This window comes from Podarcis muralis, chromosome 11, assembly GCF_964188315.1.
Source record: "Podarcis muralis chromosome 11, rPodMur119.hap1.1, whole genome shotgun sequence".
In the NCBI taxonomy this organism is placed as follows: Eukaryota; Metazoa; Chordata; class Lepidosauria; order Squamata; family Lacertidae; genus Podarcis; species Podarcis muralis.
Window position 1 is genome coordinate 35,791,313 of NC_135665.1, and position 26,588 is coordinate 35,817,900.

At 41.8% G+C, this 26,588-nt stretch overlaps 1 protein-coding gene across 1 annotated transcript in view; it reads right to left on the reverse strand.

Moving 5' to 3' along the window:
• Positions 1-46: 46 nt before the first annotated feature.
• The window catches only part of RASGRF2 (Ras protein specific guanine nucleotide releasing factor 2), a 90,301-nt gene continuing 63,759 nt past the window's right edge, over positions 47-26,588 (reverse strand). Inside the window, exons 18-27 of the mRNA XM_077935891.1 lie at positions 13,483-13,490; positions 13,261-13,409; positions 12,702-12,762; positions 11,118-11,221; positions 9,875-9,959; positions 9,209-9,406; positions 7,340-7,419; positions 5,256-5,373; positions 4,033-4,101; positions 47-3,061 (exon numbers count right to left, since the gene is read on the reverse strand). Coding sequence (XP_077792017.1) covers positions 2,969-3,061; positions 4,033-4,101; positions 5,256-5,373; positions 7,340-7,419; positions 9,209-9,406; positions 9,875-9,959; positions 11,118-11,221; positions 12,702-12,762; positions 13,261-13,409; positions 13,483-13,490 — 965 coding nt within the window. The 3' untranslated portion in view covers positions 47-2,968. The remainder of the gene's footprint in view (positions 3,062-4,032; positions 4,102-5,255; positions 5,374-7,339; positions 7,420-9,208; positions 9,407-9,874; positions 9,960-11,117; positions 11,222-12,701; positions 12,763-13,260; positions 13,410-13,482; positions 13,491-26,588) is intronic.

A 26,588-nucleotide genomic window follows, 5' to 3' on the forward strand; every position in this document is an offset into this window, starting at 1 on the left:
TGTGAAACTATAAGAGGTTAAACATAGACAACAAGGACCCCACAGCAACAGGGTTAACTTATATTTTAATAACAGGAGTAAAATAAATAGGATAAAGACACAGAAATGCACCTTCTGCTGCACTTATACACCAGGATATGCAAAGGCTCCTCCCCAAGTACAAAGCTGATATTGCAAAATGAAATACAAGAAAATGAAGTTATAAATGATCAACCCCTGTACATCACAGATAATGCCCATAAAGAACTATAGGTATTACATTGTATAGGTTTTGTGGTGGGTAGGTGAGTGGAACAAAAAGAATAGAAAGGGGAGAACCCACAGACAAGTAAAAAGGTACCTCCTTTTGAGATGTGAGCACCTTTCTTAAATAACTGCCATATGGATTAAAAAATTTTTTTAAAAAAATAATGCAGTAAAATAAGTGTTTTGTCCAAATAACCCATGCTTCTGTTTATCATGCATCAAGATGCAGTCTGCTTTTCCTGTTGGACACTAATGAAAGGACAAGCAATAAATACACATCTATAAATAGCATTCCCCAAGTTAAAGTTTACCACATTCATTAACCAGAAGTACTTAAAACATGCCTTAGGAATTTTACTTATTTTTTGTTTGTTTAAAAAAAAAAACTTACTGAGAATTTCCCAAGACTTCTTTGACATCCAGTCGTGCGTTTATTAATAATAGTAAAACCCAGGCCTCTAGCAGGTAGAAACAATAAAACTTATTACTGCACAGATACTTAATACATGCTAGTAGTATTTGCAGTTAGACATAAGCGGAATTTATTGTTCAGCTCTTCTCTGGGCCGACAATATATATTAAAGTGCAAATAAAGATGAAAAAATGCGCAAACAAAACAGAAGCTAGGCAGATCCATTTTCTATTGTTAGGATTTAGCAGCTTAGTCTGGTAAAGATCAGTTCAAATATGCCTTAGATGGCAATCTTTTTTTAAAACACTTATCTCCCTGAGAGGGTTTAAGGGAGGTAAATAATGATATTTAGCCCTATTTTGTCAACTGGCTGATAAATCATTGGAAAAGTAAGGGCACTTTTCCAGCCTAGTTATTCAACAGTGCTAGTATCTGCATTCTGTTTTTAGTGATGTGTTTGTGTTCACTTTCCATGCAACTACAAAAAGGAGGCTACATGTTATCAAAGAACCATGGGAAGTACCACAAGCATTTTAAATAAAAGGACTTAATCAGGGAGCACATTGAGGGGGAAGGCTAGTACTAAGGGGCACAAGTCAGTAACCACACTGATTTGATAAATATTAAAAGTACATTCTTCCTGTTGAATTCAATATGACCTAAAGTTGCTTGATTTTCCCTGGATTGTGTCCCATAAGTTTTGGTTCTTAAGGATGGCATATGGGAAGGGGGTTAGTGGAGGTGGAATCCTTTGCAGTATTTTAAAAGGAAACAAAGTCTGTTTTCATTTATCCAATGAGTGGACGAATTACTGCTTTTAAAAAAATTAATAAATGTTTCTACTCTTCCTGTCCCCCAGAATTACTGGTGCCAGAGTGTAATTTATATAGATCAACCTTTCTTAGCAATGTTGTTACGTGCAAAATAATCAGTAATTCCTATATGTTCAAGGCTGCAAAGACTCCACTGAGTTCTAGTGTGTGCAAGGAGCTCCCTGCAACCATTATGTGAGGCTCAGCGGTGTTTAAATGCACGTCACAGTGCAATGGCATGTAGCAGCAATGCATGGGTGTGATTCTGTCTGACACTGCCAACATCTAAACCTTTAGAACCGGTTCTAAAGTACATGAGACTAACAGGAGTTCCAAGTCATACGATGCAGTCGTAAGATTACTTTGGTTGACCTATTCCTGATGGGAGATAGGGCTTTGGTACTAATGCAAGGAGGGAGAAAAGCTTAGTGCTAGCAGTGGGTTAGTTGCTTGCAGCTGCTCTCCAACGTTGATGGAGGAAGCCCACACATGAAAAGTGCTGTGCATATGTGCACAGGAGCACACATGGTATGCTCAGTATGGGGGAACATATTTTTAAACAAAAGTTATAGAAATAGCTCTGCCAAAACCAAGAGCAAAGCAATTAATCTACTATAGTAGGGGGTGGAGGGTTGGTGGCCCTATGGATGCTGCTAGCCTGCAATTCCTATCAATCTCAGCCAGCGTGACAATTGGTCAGTTCCCCATTCCTGTTCTATAAGGCCAGGCTTTGCCATGGAACTCAAATATCAGAGTCCCACCCAAGTGTGTCTGTCTGACAACATTGTAAGGTAGTGTATCCATTTGTACCCTAGATTAACTCATCATACTTCTAGAGAAAGAAAAATGTATGTACAATAATTAAGGTAGCTTTTAATATGCTGCATCTCTGCTCCCCAGCCTTTTGGGGAAAGGAGATACCAGGATTTATTGACAAATAAGATACTTTGAATGAATGGTTTAAATAACAAATGCAGTTGATGATGCTCTTAGATATTTTCATCTACGGATTAAAATATTACTTTACAATGGACACGATGAATTGCAAACTGGATCAAAATATGTAGTTCCTTGCATGCTCTTTGTGGATTCTGCATTGTAGGCAAAGCCTCTTGCTTTACACTTGTATTTCCTCATTCATTGAAGTCTAATGGAATGTGTTATCCATACTTAACTTTGCCCCATTATTGCCTCATTCAGTGTGGTTATTACAGCCATTTCCTTTCTTCTTCATTAGGTCTCCGGTTCACTAAACTGTCACGTTTGCAAAACAACAGCTGTTTAATCAACATCTCTGGCGTTTGGTCTTTTTACTTCCAGCAACTGCTTCTCTGTGCCCAAAAAGGAATCTCTGTGAGGCTCTGAGTCCCTTAATCGAAAAGGGAATTTGAATTTCTTCCAGCTTTCCCCCTTGCATTCTGTAGGGGGGCACATCATGCATAATTTCCCCATTACTCTAAAGTTCTCTGTAGGCTGAAGGACAGCACTGGTATTTTTTTCAGGCAGGCAGCCTAGGTTCAATTTTTAGGGATAGTTCATACAAAGTATCTTCATCTATGATGAGACTCTTGTCAAGTAAGTACTGAGTGACCTAGAAGAAAGGAAAAGGAACCCCCGTGCAAAACGAGGATTGCCGGTATTATTATTAAATTCATTTCTATACTGCTTTATATTTTAAATAACCAAATCTCAAAGCGGTTTACAACACAAATTACCGTATTTTTTGCCCTGTAGGACACACTTTTTCCCCTCCAAAAATGAAGGGGAAATCTGGGTGCGTCCTATGGGGCGAATGCAGGCTTTCGCTGAAGCTTGGAGAGCGAGAGGGGTCGGTGCGCACTGACCCCTCTCGCTCTCCAGGCTTCAGGAACACATCCACAGCCTAGGCAGCCTTGCGGGAGTTCCCGCAGGGCTGTCTAGGCTGCGGATAGCAGCCTGCCGCCCGGCACGAGGGGCGCCCTGAAGCAGAGCGCCCCGCCTGCCGGACAGACATTGGCCAGCCCCACAAGCTCGGGGGATAGCAAGGAGGCGCAGCGCTGCCATCCTGCTGTTCCTCGACCTGGTTTGGTTTCCCCGACCTGGTTTGGGGGGGGAATAAAGGGGGGGACTTCCTTTATTTCCCCCCCAAAAAACTAGGTGCGTCCTATGGGAACAGAGCATCCTATGGGACGAAAAATACGGTACTGTACTGCAAATACCCAAGTAGATCTCAAACAATCTTCCAGCCTCCCATCCCTAATCCACATTATTTCACAAATGTAAGTCTTTAGCAAAAGTAATAAATGTGGAATTCCACAGATAATGCAATTTATTGGAGACTCTGCAATTATAAACTTAGGGCTAGCTTGCTGTCCCTGTAAATAGGACATATCAGATCACTGTTCCCATTGCACCCTTCCTGAACAGAACTTATTGTGCTATTCAAGGAAAACAAATGATCTAGCCAGTATTTTAGATTTAACATAAACATCTCCTTTTCCACTAAATGAAAAATGTGGTTGTACACCTAGAGCACCACAGAAACTTTATATTGGTGCAAGAGGACAGATGAAAGTACAATACCTTTTGTTGGTATTCTATGCGATAGGAAGTCTGTTGGAATTGTCGTATCTCCCTGATAATATGTGATATCTGTTAAAGAAACAAATATAAAAAAAGAGTCTCTTGTTTAATTTCATACATACTAGCTTGGATCCTAACTTTCCTTTCATGAATGAACAGAGTTTATTGCCATGTACAGTGGTACCTTGGGTTACAGACTCCGCTAGCCCAGAAGTAGTACCTTGGGTTAAGAACTTTACCTCAGGATGAGAACAGAAACCGCGTGGCGGCAGCGGGAGGGCCCATTAGCTAAAGTGGTACCTCAGGTTAAGAACGGATCTCCGGAACAAATTAAGTTCGTAACGAGAGGTACCACTGTAATGGGTTTTTTCTTGCCTCCTTTTTTCCTCTGCAGCACCCTGCATGCTATTAAAAAAACCCTGCTCCCAGTGCTTGAGAGAATCTTCGGAATGGTGTGTGAAAAGGTGGTGTGTGTGTGTGTGTGTGTGTGTGTGTGTGTGTGTGTGTGTGTGTGTTATGTTTAGGGGAAGTTGTGAATGGAGGAGCAACTTTGGATCCAAGCCACTGACCTCACTAGAATTTAAAATATTCTATCCTGCAACAAATGGCGTTTCAGGAGACTTTTACATGTATCTTCTTCTGAATTACAATTTCAACCTCACTTGGGCCATATTGACCTTTCCCTCATTTACACAAATCCACCTAATATTTCATTTATGAATCAACTGTAAATGCTATTGCAGTTTAATTATCTCCTGAAAACTGCCTTCTTCTCAAAGCATGCTGTTTGTGCATGACAAAGAAATATAATATATGCATTTTATGAACTAAATAAATAACTTGATTATGCCCTTCTGTGCATTTCTGATTGCCGGAAAACACATACATGCTCCTCATAGGCAACTAATGCTGGTTAAGGAGTTCTATATTATATGTAAGGAGTTCTACATTATCTATATATTTCACTGAATGCAAAACAGCTGACTCAGCTGATCATCTTCAACTTACTCTTGTACAAACGGGAAAATGTGTGTACATAAATATAAACTGGATTATGGACGCTCCAAAATTCACCAGCAGGTGGTGATAGAACATTGACCCTGCATACAATAATAAACAATTTCGTTCTCATTTCTACCTATAACACACCTTGAAATGCAGTCAATATATGGTCAATAGTAAGTCCTTATAAACTGAAACCAAAATGTAGAGGGAAGTATTACCATTCGCATTTTGGAAAAATTGACAAGGCCTTCTTCAGTAAAGTTGGGTGTTCCTTCTTCAATAAATGCCAGGTCTGTCAAGTACATCCCGAGATATGGCACTGAAGGCGGATTACAACTGCACGATAAGAAATTTTAGGTTTTACTCTTATGTCTTGTACATGGGTCATTCTAACCTTTTCACTATAAACTCCTGAGTCTTTTGAATGACATACAGCCCAATCTGGAATCACAGTCTATTGTACCTACTGGGGTTTCACCTCCCTTATATGTATGCATGGGACTATAGTCTTAAGATGACTTTGAGCTGATTGAGCCTGAATTCATGTAAGCAATTATAACTGAGCTATAATTACTCTCATACATTCCATATCTGACATATTTTCTTAAATAGCTAAACCTTACATAAATTGCAAAGAAGCAGTAAGTGAATGCCTGAATGTGTAGAAGAAAAGTGCAACTGCTATCTATGTCTTCAAAACCTGAAAAGAAAGTGTTTCTGGATCTTGAGATATGAACAGGTCATACTCCTTGGGGATAGTGTGCATCACTCAGGAAAATAATAAAACTGAACATGCCTACCTGCAGTAGTGAAATGAGACTGTAAAGTACCGTATTTTTCGCTTTATAGGATGCACCGGACCATAGGATGCACCGGACCATAGGAGGGGGAGAACGGGGGGGGGGGATTCTCCCCCTCTCTGCTCAGCGCCCCTTCAGCAAAGTGGCAGGAGAAACGGAGCCCCTTCCATTTCTCCTCCTGCTTCGCTGAAGGGGTGCTGCGCAGAGAGGGAAAACTATGCAGCCTCTCCAGCAAAGCGAAGCCTGGAGAGCAAGAGGGATCGGTGTGCACCGACCCCTCCCGCTCTCCAGGCTTCAGGCGGCTATCCGCAAGCCTTCTGAGTGCAGTGAGAACTCCCGCTGCGCTCAGGGGGGTTCAGGTAGCCTTGCCTCCGCTCCCAGAGCTTGTGGGGCTGGGGGAAGCCCGAGCTTCCCCCGACTCCAGCCCCCAGAACAGGTTGGGGAGCGGCGGTCCCCGCAAGACACGTGCGAAGCTTTTCCTGGGGGCTTTTCCTGCCTGCCTCCCCCCTGCATTCGCTCCATAGGACGCACAGACTTTCCCCCTTAGTTTTTAAGAGGGGAAAAAGTGTGTCCTATGGAGCGAAAAATACAGTATACATACATCTACCTTGGAGTAAGCCCCATTCAACACTGGGACTTACAGCACAGTCCTATAACATTTCGATTCAGAGGTAAGTCTGTTGTGAACTCTGCTGATTATTGCTAGTCTTGCTCAGAATAGACCCATTGAAATTAATGAATATAAGTAATTTAGGTCTATTTATTTCAATGGGTCAACTCTCAGTTCAGCTTACTCAGAATCAACTCTATGTATTCAACAAGCATGTTAGCACTTGCATAAATCGTCAAGGATTGCTCAGCCCAACATCCACTCACTTTATAGTGGGGCTGCAAGGGAAACTCCATCAAAGTGAATGGAGATAGCATGACAGAAGTGCTAGTAGATTGTTCCCCAAAATCATCACTACCAAATAATTGCATAGAATCTACCCTTCTTTGAACTCTTCATATGAATCTCAGAGCTATGGAGATATTATATAGCTCAGGGACAGCCCACACGACCCCTCAGATATTGTTGGACTGAAACTCCCATCAGCTCTAGCCAGCATGACCAATGGTCAGGGAGGATGAGACTTGTGGTCCAACAACATATGGAGGGCACCAGGTTGGCTATCCAGGTTGTTGGATATTCCCAGCAGTTTTTTTAAATTAATGTGGCCATACATTTATTGGAAAAGTTTCTACAATTCTATTAGGACACATTATATACAGAATAATAGGTTTATATGCTCTGGCACTACCCAGAGATACTATAAAAATCTATACATGATAATGACTTTGGAGTATGTTCAACAAAACATTGGAATTGAATTCCATGAAGCCTGTATTAAAAAGATGATTTCTTAATTGTTCAGTTTTACTCCCATAGAAGATAGCTAGCTGAAGTATTATCTTAATAACTATCCACTATTCACAGCAAAATGTAATAATTTGAAACATACTTCTTGAGTGTTTCTCTGAGATTCTTAAATCTTCCCTCAGATGATACAGTCTTCTGAAGTTTATCCATAAGGGCTTTAGCCTACAAAGAAAACAAATTAGAAGATTCACTCCTTATAGCAAAAAGGAATATGATACTACTCAGGTTAAGAAAATTCTGCTGAAACGCGTTCAAATGCAAGACAAACACTGTGGGGTTCTAGTGCTGGGTTATGAGAATGTAATGCTCCCTGTGGCCCCATGATAAGGTTGGTCCTGTTCTTGATGGTTAAAGCAGTGTTTCCCAACCTTTTTTGGGCAAAGGCACACTTGTTTCATGAAAAGAATCTCGAGGCACACCACCATGCCAGATGGGGAAAGGTCACTTTTTACTTATGTAAAAAAAAATAAAAAAATAGTAACAGCATAGAAGGTAATGGTTATCTCTTTGATGTCTGATGGGAGGGCATTCCACAGGGCGGGCGCCACTACCGAGAAGGCCCTCTGCCTGGTTCCCTGTAACCTCACTTTTCACAGTGAGGGAATTGCCTGAAGGCCCTCGGCGCTGGATCTCAGTGTCTGGGCTGAACGATGGTGGCGGAGACGCTACTTCAGGTATACTGGACCGAAACCGCTTAGGGCTTTAAAGGTCAGCACCAACACTTTGAATTGTGCTCGGAAAGGTACTGGGAGCCAATGTAGGTCTTTCAAGACTGTCGTTGCGTGGTCTCGGCGGCAGGTAGCAGCGCTCACAGCTTACGGACTGCACCGTGTAACAGGTGTCTGGCCCAGCAGCCCAAGGCGGACAAGCCACTGAAACAGGCATTCAGAATCCATTCATTTCATAAAACCTGCAGGGCTCAATCTCTGTGTTTGTGTATGTGTGTGTTTCTGTTTTGCCCAAGGGTCTGGGGGTGGGAGAGAGCTCTTTAGCATGATGCTTTTAAAACAATTAAATTATCAACAAACAAACCTGATGATACGAATAGCAACGTCAGGTGCTACCGGGGGGGGGGGGGGAGAAGGGGGCCTACTCGGAAGTAAATACTGCGTCCAGGCGCAATTAGCGCTGATTTAAGGTGCACCAAGACTGCCTAAAAACCTCACCAAAGATATGCAACAAAGCGCTTCGTTGCAGAGGGGAGAGTTTGTGCACCGTGGAGGCTGGAGGGCTTCTATTCTACATGCGGGGGTTGGGGGGGCGAGGAAAATGTGCTCCGTGGGGGGGCGGGGAAGGCAAGAAAAGGAGCTGAGCTCTAACTATAGGCTCCCACGCTTGAGCAGGCCCGACTCGGTGGGGCGGACCACCCTCTCTCCTGGAGGAGGAGGAGGAAGAGGAGGAGATTCCCATCCACGGCGTGGCCTCCCGCGCTCCTGAACGGGAAATCTCTGCAGCCCAAGACTCTCCGCGAGGCAGCTCCTCCCTTCCTGCCTTGAGCCGCCGCCAGCCGCGCCCCCCTCCCCAGTTATCTGCTGCCTGCCAAGCCCCGCCCCTCTTCATTGTCCTCCCCTTCTGTTTATTCCCCTTCCTCCATCCCTCGCTTTTTTTCCTCTCTTTCCTTTTTTAAAAAAAATATTTTCTCTTCCCCTTCTTTTTTCTCTTTCTCCCCCTCCCCTCCCCGCCCTCCTGGGTTAAAGGATTTGAGCAATGGGTCTGGAGGTGGAGCTCGTCGGAGGATTAGCCCGACTCGCCCGCCTCCCTCCCACGGCACACTAGGCAACGTCCGGCGGCACACTAGTGTGCCGCGGAACACCGGTTGGGAAACACTGGGTTAAAGTACTGATTTTCTAGTGATGTGGTTACATCATTCTGAACCACTGCAAACCATTTACTTATAATATTTCTAGTGACAATACCCATTACACAGATAACACATTTTGTGATTACTCGCCTGTTTAGAAACCTTAGCCCAGGTTTTCTTCAGTCTGTAGATTGCACTTCTGTTCAAGGCTGATGTGATTTCAAGCACACCATTATAGTTGTGCAAACATCGGCAGATGTCTGCCACTGCTACCCATTTCTCAATTGCATTAGCACGTGAACCAACGTCAGCATAATTCATAATTTGGGAAGCCACAAGGTTGCTCATCTAGGTCAAAGAAGCAGTTCTTAGAATATTTCTATTTACAGCATGCTATTAACAGTATAAATGGAATTACAATGATGGGGGGTTTTTTTTAGCATTTAACACTAAGAAAGCATATATTGCATAAATGGCAATGGCACAAGAAAAAGTGAATTAAGGAAGATGGCAAAGGCAGAACAATCTTCACCTTACAGCAAGTTGCCCTTGGCAGTGAGTGGGCTCTCAGTTGTGAATCAATGGATGTAATCTAAGCAGAAATCAATAAACTAAGGAATGTGAAACAAGATTGGTATTATTTTGTTTTTATTAAACAAGGGTATAGTTTAATTTCTTCTGCTAGTGTTTGAAGATTTCAGTCAACTGCAACTATGCAATTGCTGGCTAGCAGGTTAGGAAAATGGAATGCTCTGGTGGTTTTTTCTATAGTTAGTCATGAAGAGTCTGGAAGGTAAAGCATTTACATCAACTTACATCATTAAAGTGTTGACTGGTTTTCATTATATACGGTGTTCTTTCATTTTTATCCAGTTTCATCCAACCCTGTCCAAGGAACTCTCTGGAAAAATCAGAAAGAAGAGAACAAAAGAAGAAACTATCATCAGAAATGGCAGACCAGAATATTGTTAATTGTATTTATTTATATTATTAACTTATAAACCATTTTTTTAAAAAATTATCTTACGCTTCCTCCAAGGACCTCAGTGTGTTGTACTTGGTTTTATTGTGTTTAATGCAGATGGAACCCACTGGAGTGTGTTACCATACCTGAAAGACCTGCCCACCCCACCCCACCCCACTGACCCTCTCAAGTGTTAACATCAGCACAGGGGGCTTTCTTGGTAGTTCCAGTCCCTCAGAAGTTCTTTTTTTGGGGGGTGACCAAGAGGAGGCATTCTCTATGGCATCCCCAAAGTTGTTGCTTTTGGCAGTGGCGTTGTTTTAATTTATTACCCTTCACTCAAGGTCCCAGGGCGAGTTACAACATTCAATAAATATACACATGGAAAAAGGTGTGAGTCATATTGTTTGTCATATACAGTGGTACCTTAGGTTAAATACGCTTCAGGTTACAGACTCCACTAACCCAGAAATAGTGCTTCAGGTTAAGAACTTTGCTTCAGGATGAGAACAGAAATCATGCTCTGGTGGCGCAGCTGCAGCGGGAGGCCCCATTAGCTAAAGTGGTGCTTCAGGTAAAGAACAGTTTCAGGTTAAGAACGGACCTCCGGAACGAATTAAGTACTTAACCCGAGGTACCACTGTATACAATTTTTATCCCACACTGCTAAATAACCAGAGATGTATAGGATTTTTAAAAGCCCCTTTTCATTTTAAAGCACCATCCCTTGGGTTAAAAGGAGATGGCTAATTTAGGAAGCTGAAAGGGTATGTATTTGATAAGCTCAATATTCACTGCTCTTGTTCTCAAGCCTACAGTGTGTGTGTGTGTGTGTGTGTGTGTAAGTCTATTCAGGAAGTGAACTGCATTCTGCTCACAAAGAAGTGCAATAGACATGTGCTGCTAATGAACACTTTGATTAAAGTCTTTCATAGTCCATTTATTATGCTATGATAGTTTTTAAGCAGCACTAAACACAGCTCTATCTGTTATGCATTCAAATTCTTTTTATAGGCCTGTCACTAATGTGAATCAGTTTGTAACTTCACTTACAAAATATTTTCACTTGATAATAACGATCAGAAAGCCACTTACTCATAGGGTATGCTCCTGAAAACAATGTGATCTAAGAGAGTGATTTGTTCAGCGAGTTCCATAGCCGATAAAGTTTCAAAGCACTCTGGTTTTGGACACTCTAACTGTAAACAAGGAAGCACACAAAAACAGCCATTTCAATCCTTCTAGTTTGTTTCATGCCCCATTAGGTAACTGATGGCAGTGTCAATTTCACTGCCCAGTTCTTCATTTATGGAAACAACCTAAGAGGAAAGGTACTAACAGAACAGAGTTCTCTACTATGGAAGAGGAATAGAAACTTCAGGTGCAATTCAGCAAAAATTAAGAACTCCCACACTTCAAGAACATTTGGAATTTACCCTTACCAATCTTCCTGCAAGGCGGGAGACCTATAGTCTGTTGATGCCAATGCCTGAGCCAATACCGTTCACATTCTGTAACCAATAAAGTTGTGGCCTAAATTTTGCCCGTTAACATGAACCTAGAATTCTGTGTCCTTGTGTTTTTATTCTCTTTGGGGTGGCTTGGGGGCCTTGACATGCAATGTACCTACAGAAAAATGCTGCCCCAATACCCATGCCCACAGAGTTGGGCCAGGAGAATACTACTGCTGATGATATCAAAAGAGGTATATTGATTGAGGAGGAGAAGCAAGGTCCCTCTCTATGTCATCCATCTGGGCAAAGAGGGCCCATGGTTCTTGTAAACTCTTCTTGGAGAACCCTTAACATTTCTCTTTCTCTTTCCCTACATTGGTTATCCATTAATATGTTTTCTTCTTCAAAATGTAAACCATATGAACAAGCCATTTGTGATGGGGCTGTGTCATTTGGATTCTTTATTGTGCCTTCATAGCATTGGTGAATTAACAAAGACTAAAATATTCAGATGCAAAGAGTAAGGTATAAGGGACTTATAATTTTGCAGGGCTTGCAAAATAACGAGTAGAGTAAAGCCCACTTAAAGGCATGGGTGCATAATGTGGGTGGATAAATTTAGTATCCACACACCTAGGGCAAAACCAGTAAGCTTTGAACACTGAATTAAGTTTGCTGTCACTGTTGCAACACACAATTTGACCTTGATTAGCAAGTACTATAACTGCAAAGCTATCTGTTTTCCCAAGCTATTCTGTGGTTCAAATTCAATTCATTTCATGCTTCCCTCATGTAAATAATCTTTCTGTGGTATGTGGCAGCACATAAAGTCTTTTTCCCCCTAATACACTCTTGTTTGTGCTTTGACTTGCAAATAGACACTGCAATTTCCAATAATTTGCATAATGAGCTAAGAGGCCCATTCACAGATGTGTCCCATTCTAAAAGACCTCCACTGTATATATTCAAATGGAAGGCCTGTGTTTTGCATAACTTCCAACAAAGCCTGTGAACAGCTAACAGCTATACTTTCACCTGTTTCAAACAAATGTGGTTGAACGATTAGAACAGGGAGTGGTCAAGGGCAAATACAAAAGGGACGGTAATTAATTTGCTATAAAAGCTGCAACAAGCAAGCAGCCAAACACCATTTCTAGTGATTTCATTTACCCCAATTTACATAAATATGAATAAATCTGACATAAGCTTATGTAGATTAACTCACCATCTGCATTATATCCTCAATTTTTAAATGGGTGTCATCTTGATCCTCCTGAGAGAGTGCTCTAAAATAGGTCCAGAATATTTCATATAAAAATGTGTATCTCTGTGGCTAGTGACATTTCAGTAACAAGGATATTTTGTACTTTTGAAACAAACTCTGGAAAAGTTTTATCACAGAGAATCAGTGGATAATAAGCCTGTATTTTGGCAAAATCTCCTACCCTTAGGAGAAAAACAGATTTAATTTTTAACTCTTGAAAGAAATGAGCACATTTTTATTGCAAAGGTGACTGCATTGTGATTCTTTTTGTGATTCCTTGAAAATAAGCGCTGTGTGGATAATGTAGAATACAATTTCTTCATTTCTTACAATATTGTTGAATGCCACCCCAGTCTCCTGAACACAGGAAATTGGGTCCAGTGATTAGAACTCTGGCGTCCAGTTTAACCCCCAAGCCTTGATTAAACTCTAATATCTACTAGACCCAGGAATTTAGAGCAGTCTGGCACCCACAAATGCCTAACAATACTTCATGATTAAACTAATTCAACTGCTTTACCTCAAGATGTTTGCTGTAGCTTTTCTTTCTTGTGGCAAAAGGTCAGGATCTCTCAAAACTTCTTCTAGCAGATTTAGAACATTCATCTTCAGTTCATTGTTTAGCTCAAAATCCTGCAAAAGAATTTTTTTCTGAATGAAGTAATCATACTACATATGGGTTTTTGTTCAGCATTTGTTTTTCACAATTCTGTTGTTTTGAATAAGCATTTGAACCTTGTACCAAAGGTTCTGAAAAGAACAAAACCAAGAAGTTATTAAAATGTATCTGTTTCAAGAGTTTTGAATTACAAGACAGCAATACCTAAACCAACATTACTTTGACCTACCTATTCTTATCCAAGATCAAGTTCATTTAAGGTAACATATACAATATATCTAGAAGCTGATGGTTTAAGTCATTTTTATGAAGTTAATTATGTAACATTAAACTAACATTAAAACATACCCCGTATTATGTTTTTATAGTACATTGTTTTTGTAAACTGACTAGTTAATATTTTTCATGAAGGGTGGTACACAAATCTCAACAGAAAAATAATTAATTTTAGGACTTCCAAGGCAGAAATCAGCACTTTTCTCAGCTCAGAAATTAAATTTTAGTTAGTGAAGATTTTCAAAATAGGTGATATTTGGCTAGGCCAACTGCAAGCTGCAGTATTTTGTACTATGGATTCCCCAAGCAATGTCTTATGCTTAAAAGCAACATATAGTATCTCCTCCTCAAACCTAGACGGATAACATACATCAGTTCTGAGAATAAATCTGACTTTTTCTCTTAGTTAATACTTGTGCATCCCTCTCCAGAACAATGAGGAATATTTCCAAGGATTAGACACTGGGAGGGTGGGGGATGGGTTCAAGAAAATGCATGTACTGAAATATCTTCATGTTTGGAGTCATTGAGAAACACTAACTCCAGTCATTTGCATTTCAGCTTAGTGCAGATGTTTGGATAAAGGATTTAAACTAAAAGCTTCATCAATCCAGTATATTTGTAACGGTTTCTTTTATAGTGATTGTTTGCTACCATGTGGGTAGCAATTCAGCATCTGTTTCCATAGAAACCCAGACAATAGTCACGAGCAAAGTTCTTGAAATTCTTGTACATTTTATTTTGAATGCGTGATTAGGAAAGATATATGCTATTACCCTATACATATTTCTAAATATTTTAGCTTCGGTGTCTAGTGACTTCTGCAAGGACTTACCAAACAAATGTTTGATTTGGTTATCCTATGAGGAAAGCCTGTTGGTAAAAGTCTTGCTGTATAGAAATTAGCTGAAACTTTGTCTGTCTACGGCCACTGCTTTTCCATTACTGAGAGAATGATGAGAAGTATTCCAACATTCCTTCTTCTCCTTCATCATCACCATCACTGAAACTACTCTAGAACACTCAAGAAATATGTGAAGTTCACTCATCTATTTGTATTTTCAGATACATTGCTCATGGTTAAATCATAAATAAATCATAATAAATAATATATTTGCCCGGTGATGCTTTGTCAAACATTATGTTCCTCTCATAGCAACACAGGTGTTTTATTTCCAGGCAGAATCTGCTTAATCTGTAACCAAACCAGAGAAATATCCAGCATGCAGAGTGAATGTTAAGTTGTTGCTATGCAGCTAAAAAGCTTTTCACTTCCTTTGCAGCAGGTTATTGTTTGTGTGCAGTTTCTCTATAGCAGCCTTCTTCTGCACATTTATTGACAATAATTTCTTTTCATTTCTCTTTTCAAGTCTCTGACCCCCTTTTATAACGCATACAATCTTTTAAGTTGTTTTTTAAAAAAAAAACACAACAACTAACGTTTGAAACCAAAGGAATACTCCTTACTCGTTTTCCAGTATTAACGGTAAAACAGCCATGAGAGATACATGCATATTTGAATAGAATCATAGAATCATAGAATCATAGAATCATAGAGTTGGAAGAGACCATAGGGGCCATCGAGTCCAACCCCCTGCCAAGCAGGAAACACCATCAGAGCACTCCTGACATATGGTTGTCAAGCCTCTGCTTAAAGACCTCCAAAGAAGGAGACTCCACCACACTCCTTGGCAGCAAATTCCACTGTCGAACAGCTCTTACTGTCAGGAAGTTCTTCCTAATGTTTAGGTGGAATCTTCTTTCTTGTAGTTTGGATCCATTGCTCCGTGTCCGCTTCTCTGGAGCAGCAGAAAACAGCCTTTCTCCCTCCTCTATGTGACATCCTTTTATATATTTGTACATGGCTATCATATCACCCCGTAACCTCCTCTTCTCCAGGCTAAACATGCCCAGCTCCCTTAGCCGTTCCTCATAAGGCATCGTTTCCAGGCCTTTGACGATTTTGGTTGCCCTCCTCTGGACACGTTCGAGTTTGTCAGTGTCCTTCTTGAACTGTGGTGCCCAGAACTGGACACAGTACTCCAGGTGAGGTCTGACCAGAGCAGAATACAGTGGCACTATTACTTCCCTTGATCTAGATGCTATACTCCTATTGATGAGGCCCAGAATTGCATTGGCTTTTTTAGCTGCCGCGTCACATTGTTGGCTCATGTCAAGTTTGTGGTCAACCAAGACTCCTAGATCCTTTTCACATGTACTGCTCTCAAGCCAGGTGTCCCCCATCTTGTATTTGTGCCTCTCATTTTTTTTGCCCAAGTGCAATACTTTACATTTCTCCCTGTTAAAATTCATCTTGTTTGTTTTGGCCCAGTTCTCTAATCTGTCAAGGTCGTTTTGAAGTGTGATCCTGTCCTCTGGGGTGTTAGTCACCCCTCCCAGTTTGGTGTCATCTGCAAATTTGATCAGGATGCCCTTGAGTCCATCATCCAAGTCGTTGATAAAGATGTTGAATAAGACCGGGCCCAAGACAGAACCCTGTGGCACCCCACTAGTCACTCTTCTCCAGGATGAAGAGGAACCATTGATGAGCACCCTTTGGGTTCGGTCAGTCAGCCAGTTACAAATCCACTGAGTGGTAGCATAGTCAAGACCGCATTTTACCAGCTTCTTTACAAGAATATCATGGGGCACCTTGTCAAATGCCTTGCTGAAATCAAGGTAGACTACATCCACTGCGTTCCCTTCATCTACCAGGCTTGTAATTCTGTCAAAAAACGAGATCAGGTTAGTCTGACATGACTTATTTTTCAGAAATCCATGCTGACTATTGGTGATCACAGCATTCCTTTCTAGGTGCTCACAGACTGTTTGCTTAATGATCTGCTCCAGAATCTTCCCTGGTATTGATGTCAGACTGACTGGGCGGTAATTATTTGGGTCCTCTCTTTTCCCCTTTTTGAAAATAGGGACAACATTTGCCCTCCTCCAGTCTGCGGGGACTTCGCCTGTTCTCCAGGAATTCTCAAAGATGACTGCCAGTGGTTCTGAAATCACATCTGCCAGTTCTTTTAATACTCTTGGATGCAGTTCATCTGGCCCTGGAGACTTGAATACATCTAGACTAGCCAAGTATTCTTGTACTATCTCCTTAGTTATTCTGGGTTGTGTTTCCTCTGCTGAATCATTTGCTCCAAATTCTTCAGGTCGGGCATTGTTTTCTTTATCGGAGAAGACTGAGGCAAAGAAAGCATTGAGGAGTTCAGCCCTTTCTGTGTCCCCTGTTTGCATTTCACCATCTTCTCCTCTGAGTGACCCCACGGTTTCTTTGTTCTTCCTTTTGCTACGAACATACCCATAAAAGCCTTTTTTGTTGCTTTTAACCTCTCTAGCAAGCCTGAGTTCATTTTGTGCTTTAGCTTTTCTGACTTTGTGTCTACACGTGCTGGCTATTTGTTTGAATTCCTCTTTGGTGGTTTCCCCCCTTTTCCATTTTTTGTACACATCCTTTTTTAATCTTAACTCAGTTAAAAGTTCTTTAGATAGCCACCCTGGCTTCTTTAGGCACCTTCCATGTTTCCGTCTCATTGGTATTGCCTGAAGTTGTGCTTTTACTATCTCCCTCTTAACAAACTCCCAGCCATCTTGAACTCCCTTTCCTTTTAGTATTACTGTCCATGGGATCTCACCCAGCACTTCCCTAAGCTTTATGAAGTCGGCTTTCTTAAAGTCGAGAAATTGAGTCCTAGTATGCTTGGCTGCTCCTTTCCGCTGTATAGTAAACTTCAGAAGAGCATGATCACTCGCGCCTAATGATCCTTCCACTTCTACCCCACTAACCAGGTCATCAACATTGGTTAGGACCAGATCTAAAATGGCTGTTCCTCTTGTTGCTTCTCCCACTTTCTGGACAATGAAGTTGTCTGCAAGGGCAGTGAGGAATCTGTTTGACCTTATGCTCTTGGCTGAGTTTGACATCCAACAAATATCCGGGTAATTGAAGTCCCCCATTACTACTATCTCCCTTCCTTTTGCATGCTTGGCCATCTGTTCCAGGAAGGCATCATCTATGTCCTCCGTTTGGCTTGGGGATCTATAGTAAACTCCCACAATGAGGTCACTGTTATTCTTCTCTCCCTTAATTTTCACCCAAATGCTCTCACTTTGGCTTTGAGGTTCTAAATCTTGGATCTCTTCACAGGTATACACATCCCTGACATATAACGCCACTCCTCCTCCTTTCTTGTCTGGTCTGTTTCTTTGAAATAGATTGTATCCCTCCATTATTACATTCCAATCGTGGGATTTATCCCACCAGGTTTCAGTGATTCCTATTATGTCATATTTAGTTTGCTGTACCAGGAGCTCAAGCTCATCTTGTTTATTTCCCATGCTTTGCGCATTAGTGTACAGACATTGAAGTCCATTAATCATTCCCCCGTGTCTCTTATTTAAGGATTTTTTCCTCCCACCACTAGGTCTGCATGCTCTTTGCTCCATTCGGTCTATGACATTTGGATGATCATCTTCATCAATTGATAGACTCCTACCTTCAGGAGCACTGTCTCCCTCCCCCACATTAGTCAGTTTAAAGCCCTCCTGATGAGGTTTCTGAGATTTTTTGCAAAAACATTCCTCCCAACCGTTGTGAGGTGCAGCCCATCACTTGCCAGAAGTCCATCTTCAAGAAACTGCAGTCCGTGATCTAAGAATCCAAACCGTTCCTGTTTGCACCATTTGCGAAGCCAGTTGTTCACTTCCACTATTTTTCCCTCTCTCCCTGGGCCACGTCGTTCAACTGGGAGGACAGATGAGATGACAATCTGTGCATTTAATTGCTTCAATTTCCTGCCCAGAGCCTCGTAATCTCTTTTGATCTTCTGGAGGCTATTGCTTGCAGTGTCATTGGTTCCCACATGAACCAAGAGGAAGGGGTATTTGTCAGTGGGTTTTATGATTCTTTGCAGTCGTTCAGTTACATCTTGGATCTTAGCCCCGGGGAGACAGCACACTTCCCGAGACATCTTGTCAGGCCCACAGATCACTGCTTCTGTTCCCCTCAGTAGGGAATCCCCTATCACCACCACACGCCTCCTCTTAGGTCTGGTCGGGGTTCTTCTGTGAGCTGTCCGTTCCAAGGTCGCCTGGACATTCCCTGAGGACTGCCTTTGCTGCTCATCTTCATATACCTGATCGACTGTAATGAGGGAGAGATCCTCAAATGGAGTCTGCTCTTCGTCTTCCATGGTAGGGGAAAGGACCTCAAAGCGATTGCGTATTTCTAAACAATCAGAGCGAACCCTGGGCCTCCTACTTCTTTGAGTCACGTTTCTCCATATATCTGGCTCCTGTGTTGGTGAACTAGCCACCTTCTCAGGGGAGTCCCCTGTCTCTTCCTTGGTGGAGACGGTGTGCTCTGTTGCTTCCAAGAAGAGTTCCAGCTCTCTAATTCTTTGGAGCGTAGCTACACGTTCCTCCAGTTGCTGGACTTTGTCTTTTAAGAGGGCAATCAACATGCAATTGCTGCAGGTAAAGCTGCCTGCAACCTTTGGCAAGATGGCAAACATTGCGCAGGAACCACAGGCGACTGCAGCTGTTCCCTCACCCTCCATCTTGAGAACGTGTCGTTGGGGGTGACTACAGTGGTCCTCTATCATAAAAAGTGTGGAGACAGGACAAATAAATCCCTCCCAAAAAACCTAGGTCTCCCCCAACAAATGTTTGAGACTAGCTCCCCTAAATCTAAAATATGGATCAAACTGCGCGCGCCGCTAGGCGCGCGCCGCTGCCCTAAAACTCTAATAAGCTCCTCCCACAGCTAATCACCTACCTCAACAGAAGCCCTGCCCCCTCTGACCTTTGCTTTGAATAGATGAATTATAAAACAGCATAGGAAAAGTATGTAATACTTAATGTTTGTATAGTGTTTCACGGGCATTATCCATTCCTTTCAACAATCTTGGTATGCTAAGACCGTTGCATTATCCCCTATTTTTCAGACAGAAAAACTGTGGCTTGCCTAGGCAAGTTTCACACCATGAACTTTTCATTAGTAGCTTAGTATGAAATTCTATGCTCACCTGGGAGTAAGTCCCATTAAATTCAATGGTGTTTACTTCTGAGCGACCACGTTTAAGTCTGCACTATACTAGATCATTTTTAGATACAAAGATACATCAGTTACTATTATTTTAATGAACAACATCAACATCCTGTAACATCCTGATGCAGCAGCTCTTGCATGAATGCTGGATGCAGTCCCTTCTGAATCTCCTCAATCCTGAAGCCTGCTTGCAGCAGGACACCTGCTCACAAAGCCATATTCTGCAGAATCAAATATTCTCCCCCTAGCCCAAACTACGCCTTGCCTAATTCCTCCTTATGTTTTGTAGTTTTCACTGGGACAGCCAGTGGAGTGGAGTGGATTGCTGGACTAGCACCAAGACCATCAAGATTCACATCTCCACTCACCTCACAAAGCCACTGGCAACTTTTGGGCCTGTTAACATCTCTTAGCTTAATCTACCTCACTGGGTTGTTGCAAATAATAATAATAATTTATTATTTATACCCCACCCATCTGGCTGGGTTTCCCCAGCCACTCTGGGCAGCTCCCAATTGAATATTAAAAACACAATACAGCATTAAACACTAAAAACTTCCCTAAACAGGGCTGCCTTCAGATGTCTTTTAAAAAGGATAGTTGCTTATTTCCTTGACATCTGATGGGAAGGCGTTCCACAGGGCGGGTGCCACAACCGGGAAGGCCCTCTGCCTGGTTCCCTGTAACCTCACTTCTCGCAGGGAGGGAACCGCCAGAAGGGCCTTGGCGCTGGACCTCAGTGTCCGGGCTGAACGATGGGGGTGGAGACGCTTCTTCAGGTATACAGGACCGAGGCCTTTTAGGGCTCAATGATAAAGGGGGGGGGGAGAATAATACATGTTCTATATAAATAAATAAATAAATAAAACAAGCAAAGAATAAAGGAAAAGCCAGGGAGCTTGAGACCAGCCTTCTCCGATACGTGTATCATTTTACTTGTCAGGTAAAAAGAAAAAAAGCAGTGGCATGAGATTTTAAGAGTAAAGCAGCATGATGGGGAAGGGTTAAGAAACTCCCATCCTTGCCCTCTGGGTTAGCCTTCTGCTTTACTTGGCAACCTTTGTAGTGACTTGGGGGGGGGGGGTGGAAGGGAAGACCAGGACAAACTCCACATGACTGAGCATCATGTGTACTTTGGCCATGAGTGAAATCCAATTTACCTAGGAAACAAGAATGAGGACTATAAAAAAGGTTTAGAACAGTCTGCATTCCGACACGCAAGGGTTTACTGCATTACGTTTTCCTGAATATAATGCTAGCGGTTCTGTCCTGATTTTGCACAGTCCTTTTATACCGCAGTACCTGTTACATTATGGAATTGTGGCTTTTTGAGCCACCTACTGCCATATCATGCTAACTTTTAAAATGGCGGGAAAGAACTGTATGCTAGGAGGCTAACCCAAATTTCATCATGTAGAGTGGAATTGGCATGATTATGAAAATGGCAGGAAAATTACAATGCAAAACCCCATGATTTTCCATGTTGCAAGCGGATTCTTTTCCTGGACACAACTAACATGGAAATTAGCACTAAACTTCCACTAGATTTCTAGAAGTGGCTTTTATGTGTGTGAAAGATCACATAAAATGCAAACATTCACAGGTAAGAAAAGGTCTGGAAAACAGAATAATGCAGCCATGAACTCACACAGCAAGCCTGTAACAATATGCATACGTATATGATGTAAAAAGGTAAAGGGACCCCTGACCATTAGGTCCAGTCGTGGCCAACTCTGGGGTTGTGGTGCTCAACTCGCTTTATTGGCCGAGGGAGCCAGTGTACAGCTTCTGGGTCATGTGGCCAGCATGACTAAGCCGCTTCTGGCGAACCAGAGCAGCGCACGGAAATGCCATTTACCTTCCCCCCGGAGCGGTACCTATTTATCTACTTGCACTTTGACGTGCTTTTGAATTGCTAGGTTGGCAGGAGCAGGGACCGAGCAACAGGAACTCAACCCGTTGTGGGGATTCGAACCGCCAACCTTCTGATTGGCAAGTCCTAGGCTCTGTGGTTTAACCCCAGTGCCACCCGCATCCCCGTATATGATGTACATAGGGCCAATTAACACTCCATATTGCTTTAGACCTCTTAAGCATTTCATTTGCCACATAACTGTTTTCAGGCTGGCTTGTGATAGGGTCCTTTAACATTAATGTGAAAGAGAGGAGGAGGATAAGAAGAAATACTGCTTTGAGGCATAACTAACAACTCTGCCTTGTACATATAGAAAAAGTATGTACATTACAGCTTGTTATATAATACTATGCCTCGAAGAGGCGAGAAATGCAAAACACCTTTGAGAAGCTCTGCCAGGAGAATTGTAGGAGCACTGTGCTCTCTGGGTGCTAAACACCCATATTTATTAGCCCACACCAGGGCCCACTTTGAACAGTATGAGACAACCAATGTATCACCATGGAAACCTACTGTATGTTGAGATAACTGTAACACACATGCTCCAGCTTTTTAGAGAATGGAAGGAAAAATCTATGAAGAATTAAACATTCGAAATAACAACAGTTATATAAACTTATTGACAATATATACCTGGTGATTATAACTGGACACATAAGAAAAGTCACTTGGACATCATCCATGGGGAAGTTTCATGTCTTTCCAAACCCAGTGGAATTGCATGCCCAGGCACATGATGCCTGCAGCGCAGAAAGGCCAACCATAGAAATAAAACATAGGACATTTCTATTGGGTTGAAATCAGCCACAACTTTATTAATTACAGATGTAAGGAGGTTTTGGCCAAGGCTTTGGGCATCAAGCAGGGTCGCCCCTGACATGCACCAGGTGATATGATCCCAGCTGTGCCATCATTGGAAGGGTGCTGTAGCTCATCAGCCCCTGTGTGGACAGAGGCATCCCTCCTGGATCCCGTTAATGGGATGCTCGATCAGCTAAGGATCCAACCCAATGCCTTACCCACCAAAAGTTGTGACTTCTGATAAGAGGTAGGCAAAAACCTGCAGACCGGCCAATTTGTCTGCAGGAAAAAATCCTCCCTGGCCCCAAATACAGTGACCGGCTATACCATAACAAGGTCCCCTCACTGACCTGCCCACTCACCTTTGGACAAGACACAAACAGACTGGCTGGGCGGTGAATCCCACAATGATCTCCAAAGAGTGAGGGCCCAGGTGCGGCCCTCCTTTTATATGATGGGGGCGGACCAAGTTGAAGCCAGGTCACCACCTACCCTGCCCTGCTGGCACCCTGATTGCTTGTTCAAGCAGGCCAAAGCCAAATCAGCAGGGGAGGCACCCCAATAGCTGTGCGGGCAAGAAAAAATGGCCCCCGTTATCAGGCCATGGCTGCGCCAAGGCAGCAAATATGATGTAAAATGGAAAGCCAAAGGCTTATACAGATTGGTTAGTCTCTATGAAAACGATAACTCTCACAGCAGAGCAAATCATGGAAAACATGGAGGTTGCAATGTGAATTGACTACTTATACATTAAATTATACTTTTTTTTCAAACCCAGCAGTTAAATTCAAAGCACTCAAGTCACTGACTCCTTTTGAAAAATTAATTCTAAATACGACTGAACATTCTATATAATTCTGTCAATATTGTATAAAATATCCCATGATATTGCCATTGGGGCAACGTTCTGCTACTTTGGAAAACAGACAAAAATTCCTTTAAAATCAGTATCGACCTGCATAACAGAAAACTAATTTAAGCTAATTTATAGATGGCATCTAACACCCTTAAGACAGAGTTACGTTTGCATAACATCTTCACTAGCATGCTGGAGAGGATACAGGGCAAATGGCACAATAATCTGTATGTGGTGGACATGTGAACCAGTACAACTATTCTGGGAACTATTCAGTAAAACTATTCGCTGAAGTAATATTACAAAACAGAATGTATAGTGTAATCCAAGTCTGGGTTTAGTAACAATTTTTAAGAAAGACCAACTTACTTTAATATACTTATTATTTCCTCCCGATAGCAACACAACTACTTATAGCACAGAATTGGAAAGGACTTGAACATCTACACATTGCGCAATGGAGACAAACATATGGACAATTGCCTTATCTGAGAAACTAACAAAAACTAACATGCCTTGAACAATATATCTGAGGTGGATGGTTTTATTGAAGTTTGGTACCCCTTATAAAATATTCAAGTGAACACCCTGATGACCGGCCTCCACCGACTTCACCCATGGACTTATGGAAAAATCTTATACATTAATCTTCTGTTATGGCAGATGGAAGGTGGGGTTGGGAGAAACTTCTTGTTTTGTTTATATATTGTTGAAAACTATTTTTTTTTAAATCACACACACACACACGAGGAGGGTGGGGGCATTGTAGTAGAGATACGTTTTCTAATTTAAGGTACCTTTCAGGTTCTTTTATCACATGATTCTAAAAGTACAATTGACAAATCTATTATTCTACCTTAGAAATAAATTCTAAGTGAATCCTAATCAACTTGTATCAATTAATTCCGTTCAATGTGGCCTGAACTGAAATACATGGGAATAGAGCTGTCCTTGGCTGGTGCTGCAAAAGTCTCCTCTCCACTCCACTTATTTCTGAGCAAAAAGTAGGTATCAGCATTTGTGAAGCCTGCCAGTTTTGTTCCTGTAACAGCAGTTTTTGTCTGTCAAACCCGATTGGATATAATTAGTTTAAATGTACAACTTGTACTAGTGAATCGACTTCATAATTCTCAAAGAGCTTTTACTGTTTGGGCATTTCATAAACTGGTAACGTGTACAGTAACTCTGAACGAGCAATCTATTCAACTGGGATTCTCAGCTAACCGTTTTTGCTATTGCTTACCAAAAAAAGAGACACTAATTCCAGCATATTACAATGTTTACCGTCATCACCAAAAAAAAACCCCAGTTGCTTAATGAAGAATCCGTCATACTGAAGCAGAGGCAACCGCAGTGCACTTCTAATTAGTTTGACTGATTGTCTGCTTAGTACAGTGAGGGCGACTCATGTTCCCTGAAGTGTTGCAGAAGATCAAAGCTTTAAACTTCTGCAACTTTTTTTGCTGGAACAATGCAAAAAGCAGATGTATCAGTTTTGCTTTGTCTTGTACATGACCATTTAGGTGCCAAATTCATCATTTAATTGTACCAAGGCCAACCAATTAGAAAGTTTTTTGGCGATTGCTATAATTGGAACTAAAAGCATGGAGATCATATGTGGCCCCAAAAACTCCTTATAACTGTCTAATTCATACTGTGTGGGCGTCATGTTCGCAGGCCACAGCGCAGCAAGTCAGTGGTTACCGAGGGAGGGGATTAACAGTGCGTATGCAGTAAGAAAAACATGACACCAGCTTGGGATCAAAATGGCCACAATTTCATCGATTATAGACAATTCTAAGGATAGTTCAGTTGGTTAAAGCGTGGTACTGATAATGCCAAGGTTGCAGATTCTATCCCTGTATGGGACAACTGCATATTCAGGTTGGACAAGATGATCCTTTCCAACTCTATGATTCTATCAAAGTCAGACTTTGGCATACGCATCGGGTATGTATCCTGAACCAGTCAACCTGACTGGTGGCTGTTATCTCCATCAGGGTTGATCCTGGTGAATGGGTACCACCCATTGACGCAAATCTAATGAGGAAATCCCACCAGGATGCCATTCAGGGATGTTCTATGTTCTGTCAACCCCCGTCTGGGCTTTCAGACAGAACCCTACACCCTAGAACCTCTTTACCATAGTACTCTGAGTTTTATCTCACTTTTGGGGGCGGCACACCCACCCACTCCCAGTCTTAGACTAAGGATCCAACCCAAGACCATATAAACTTATGTACAGCTTGGAGAAAAATGTGGAAGTCACTAAATAACCATGTTGTAATTCTCTAATACATCTGGTCCACTTTGGGTCTCTTGCTCATGCCAATGTTGAAGTGGCTAGATCCTGCAAGTAGTAATACTTTGTACACTTGCTTGGAAATGTTTTGCATTTTTAACAACCTCACTTTTTCTGACATGATCCATAACATACTCAGCATACAGAGAAGGTATGAACAGAATACATTATTAAAAAGCCAGCAACATATTTTATGAAGACACCAACATATTTTATGAACACAGTCGCTTCATTTGTAGATGCGATGGCATTGGGTTCATTATACTGTATTTATTTTATTTCTTCATACACAGCTTCAGATTAGTAGGTGCTAAACAGATCCTGAACAGCTTCCCATATAATGAAACTCTGCCACAAGTATGCCTCCACAAATTTCTTCTATGAATTAAATGGTATCGTGGAAAGTTCCCGATCCCTGAACAATGGGAACTTCGCTTAAAGGACTTAGCTTATATTGTAGAGTCAAGATTCCTCTAGAGCCTAGCACTGGAGACTTAATTTGAAGTAATGTATTTACCGTGCTTTTCCATGTAGAAGACTAGGTTTAAAAATTATGTTCAAAATTGTGAGTCGTCTTATACATGGATACAATCTCCCCCCATTTTCTCAATTTGGAGTCCCCAAAAATAGGGGGCATCTTATACATGGGGGGGGGGTGTTATACACAGGAAAATACGGTATTTGCAGTGATAAGCTTGATGCACAGAGGGTCCTGGTGTTAAATCAAATGTTACGCATCCAACATGGAGAATAAGACTATCAGTCATGATGGCTATATACTACCTCCAGGTTCGGAGGTAGCCTGCCTCTGAATACCAGCTGCTGGGGAACAACAGCAGGAGTGAGCTCATACCCTGCTTGTGAGCTTCCCATGGGCATTTGTTTAGCCATTGTATGTTTTACTAAACAGGAAACAGGATGCTTTGGTTTCATCCAGCAGGACTCTTCTTTAGTTAGCATAGAAGCCACCAAACAAACAAACAAACAAACAACCTTCAATGTGACATTTTACAGAGCA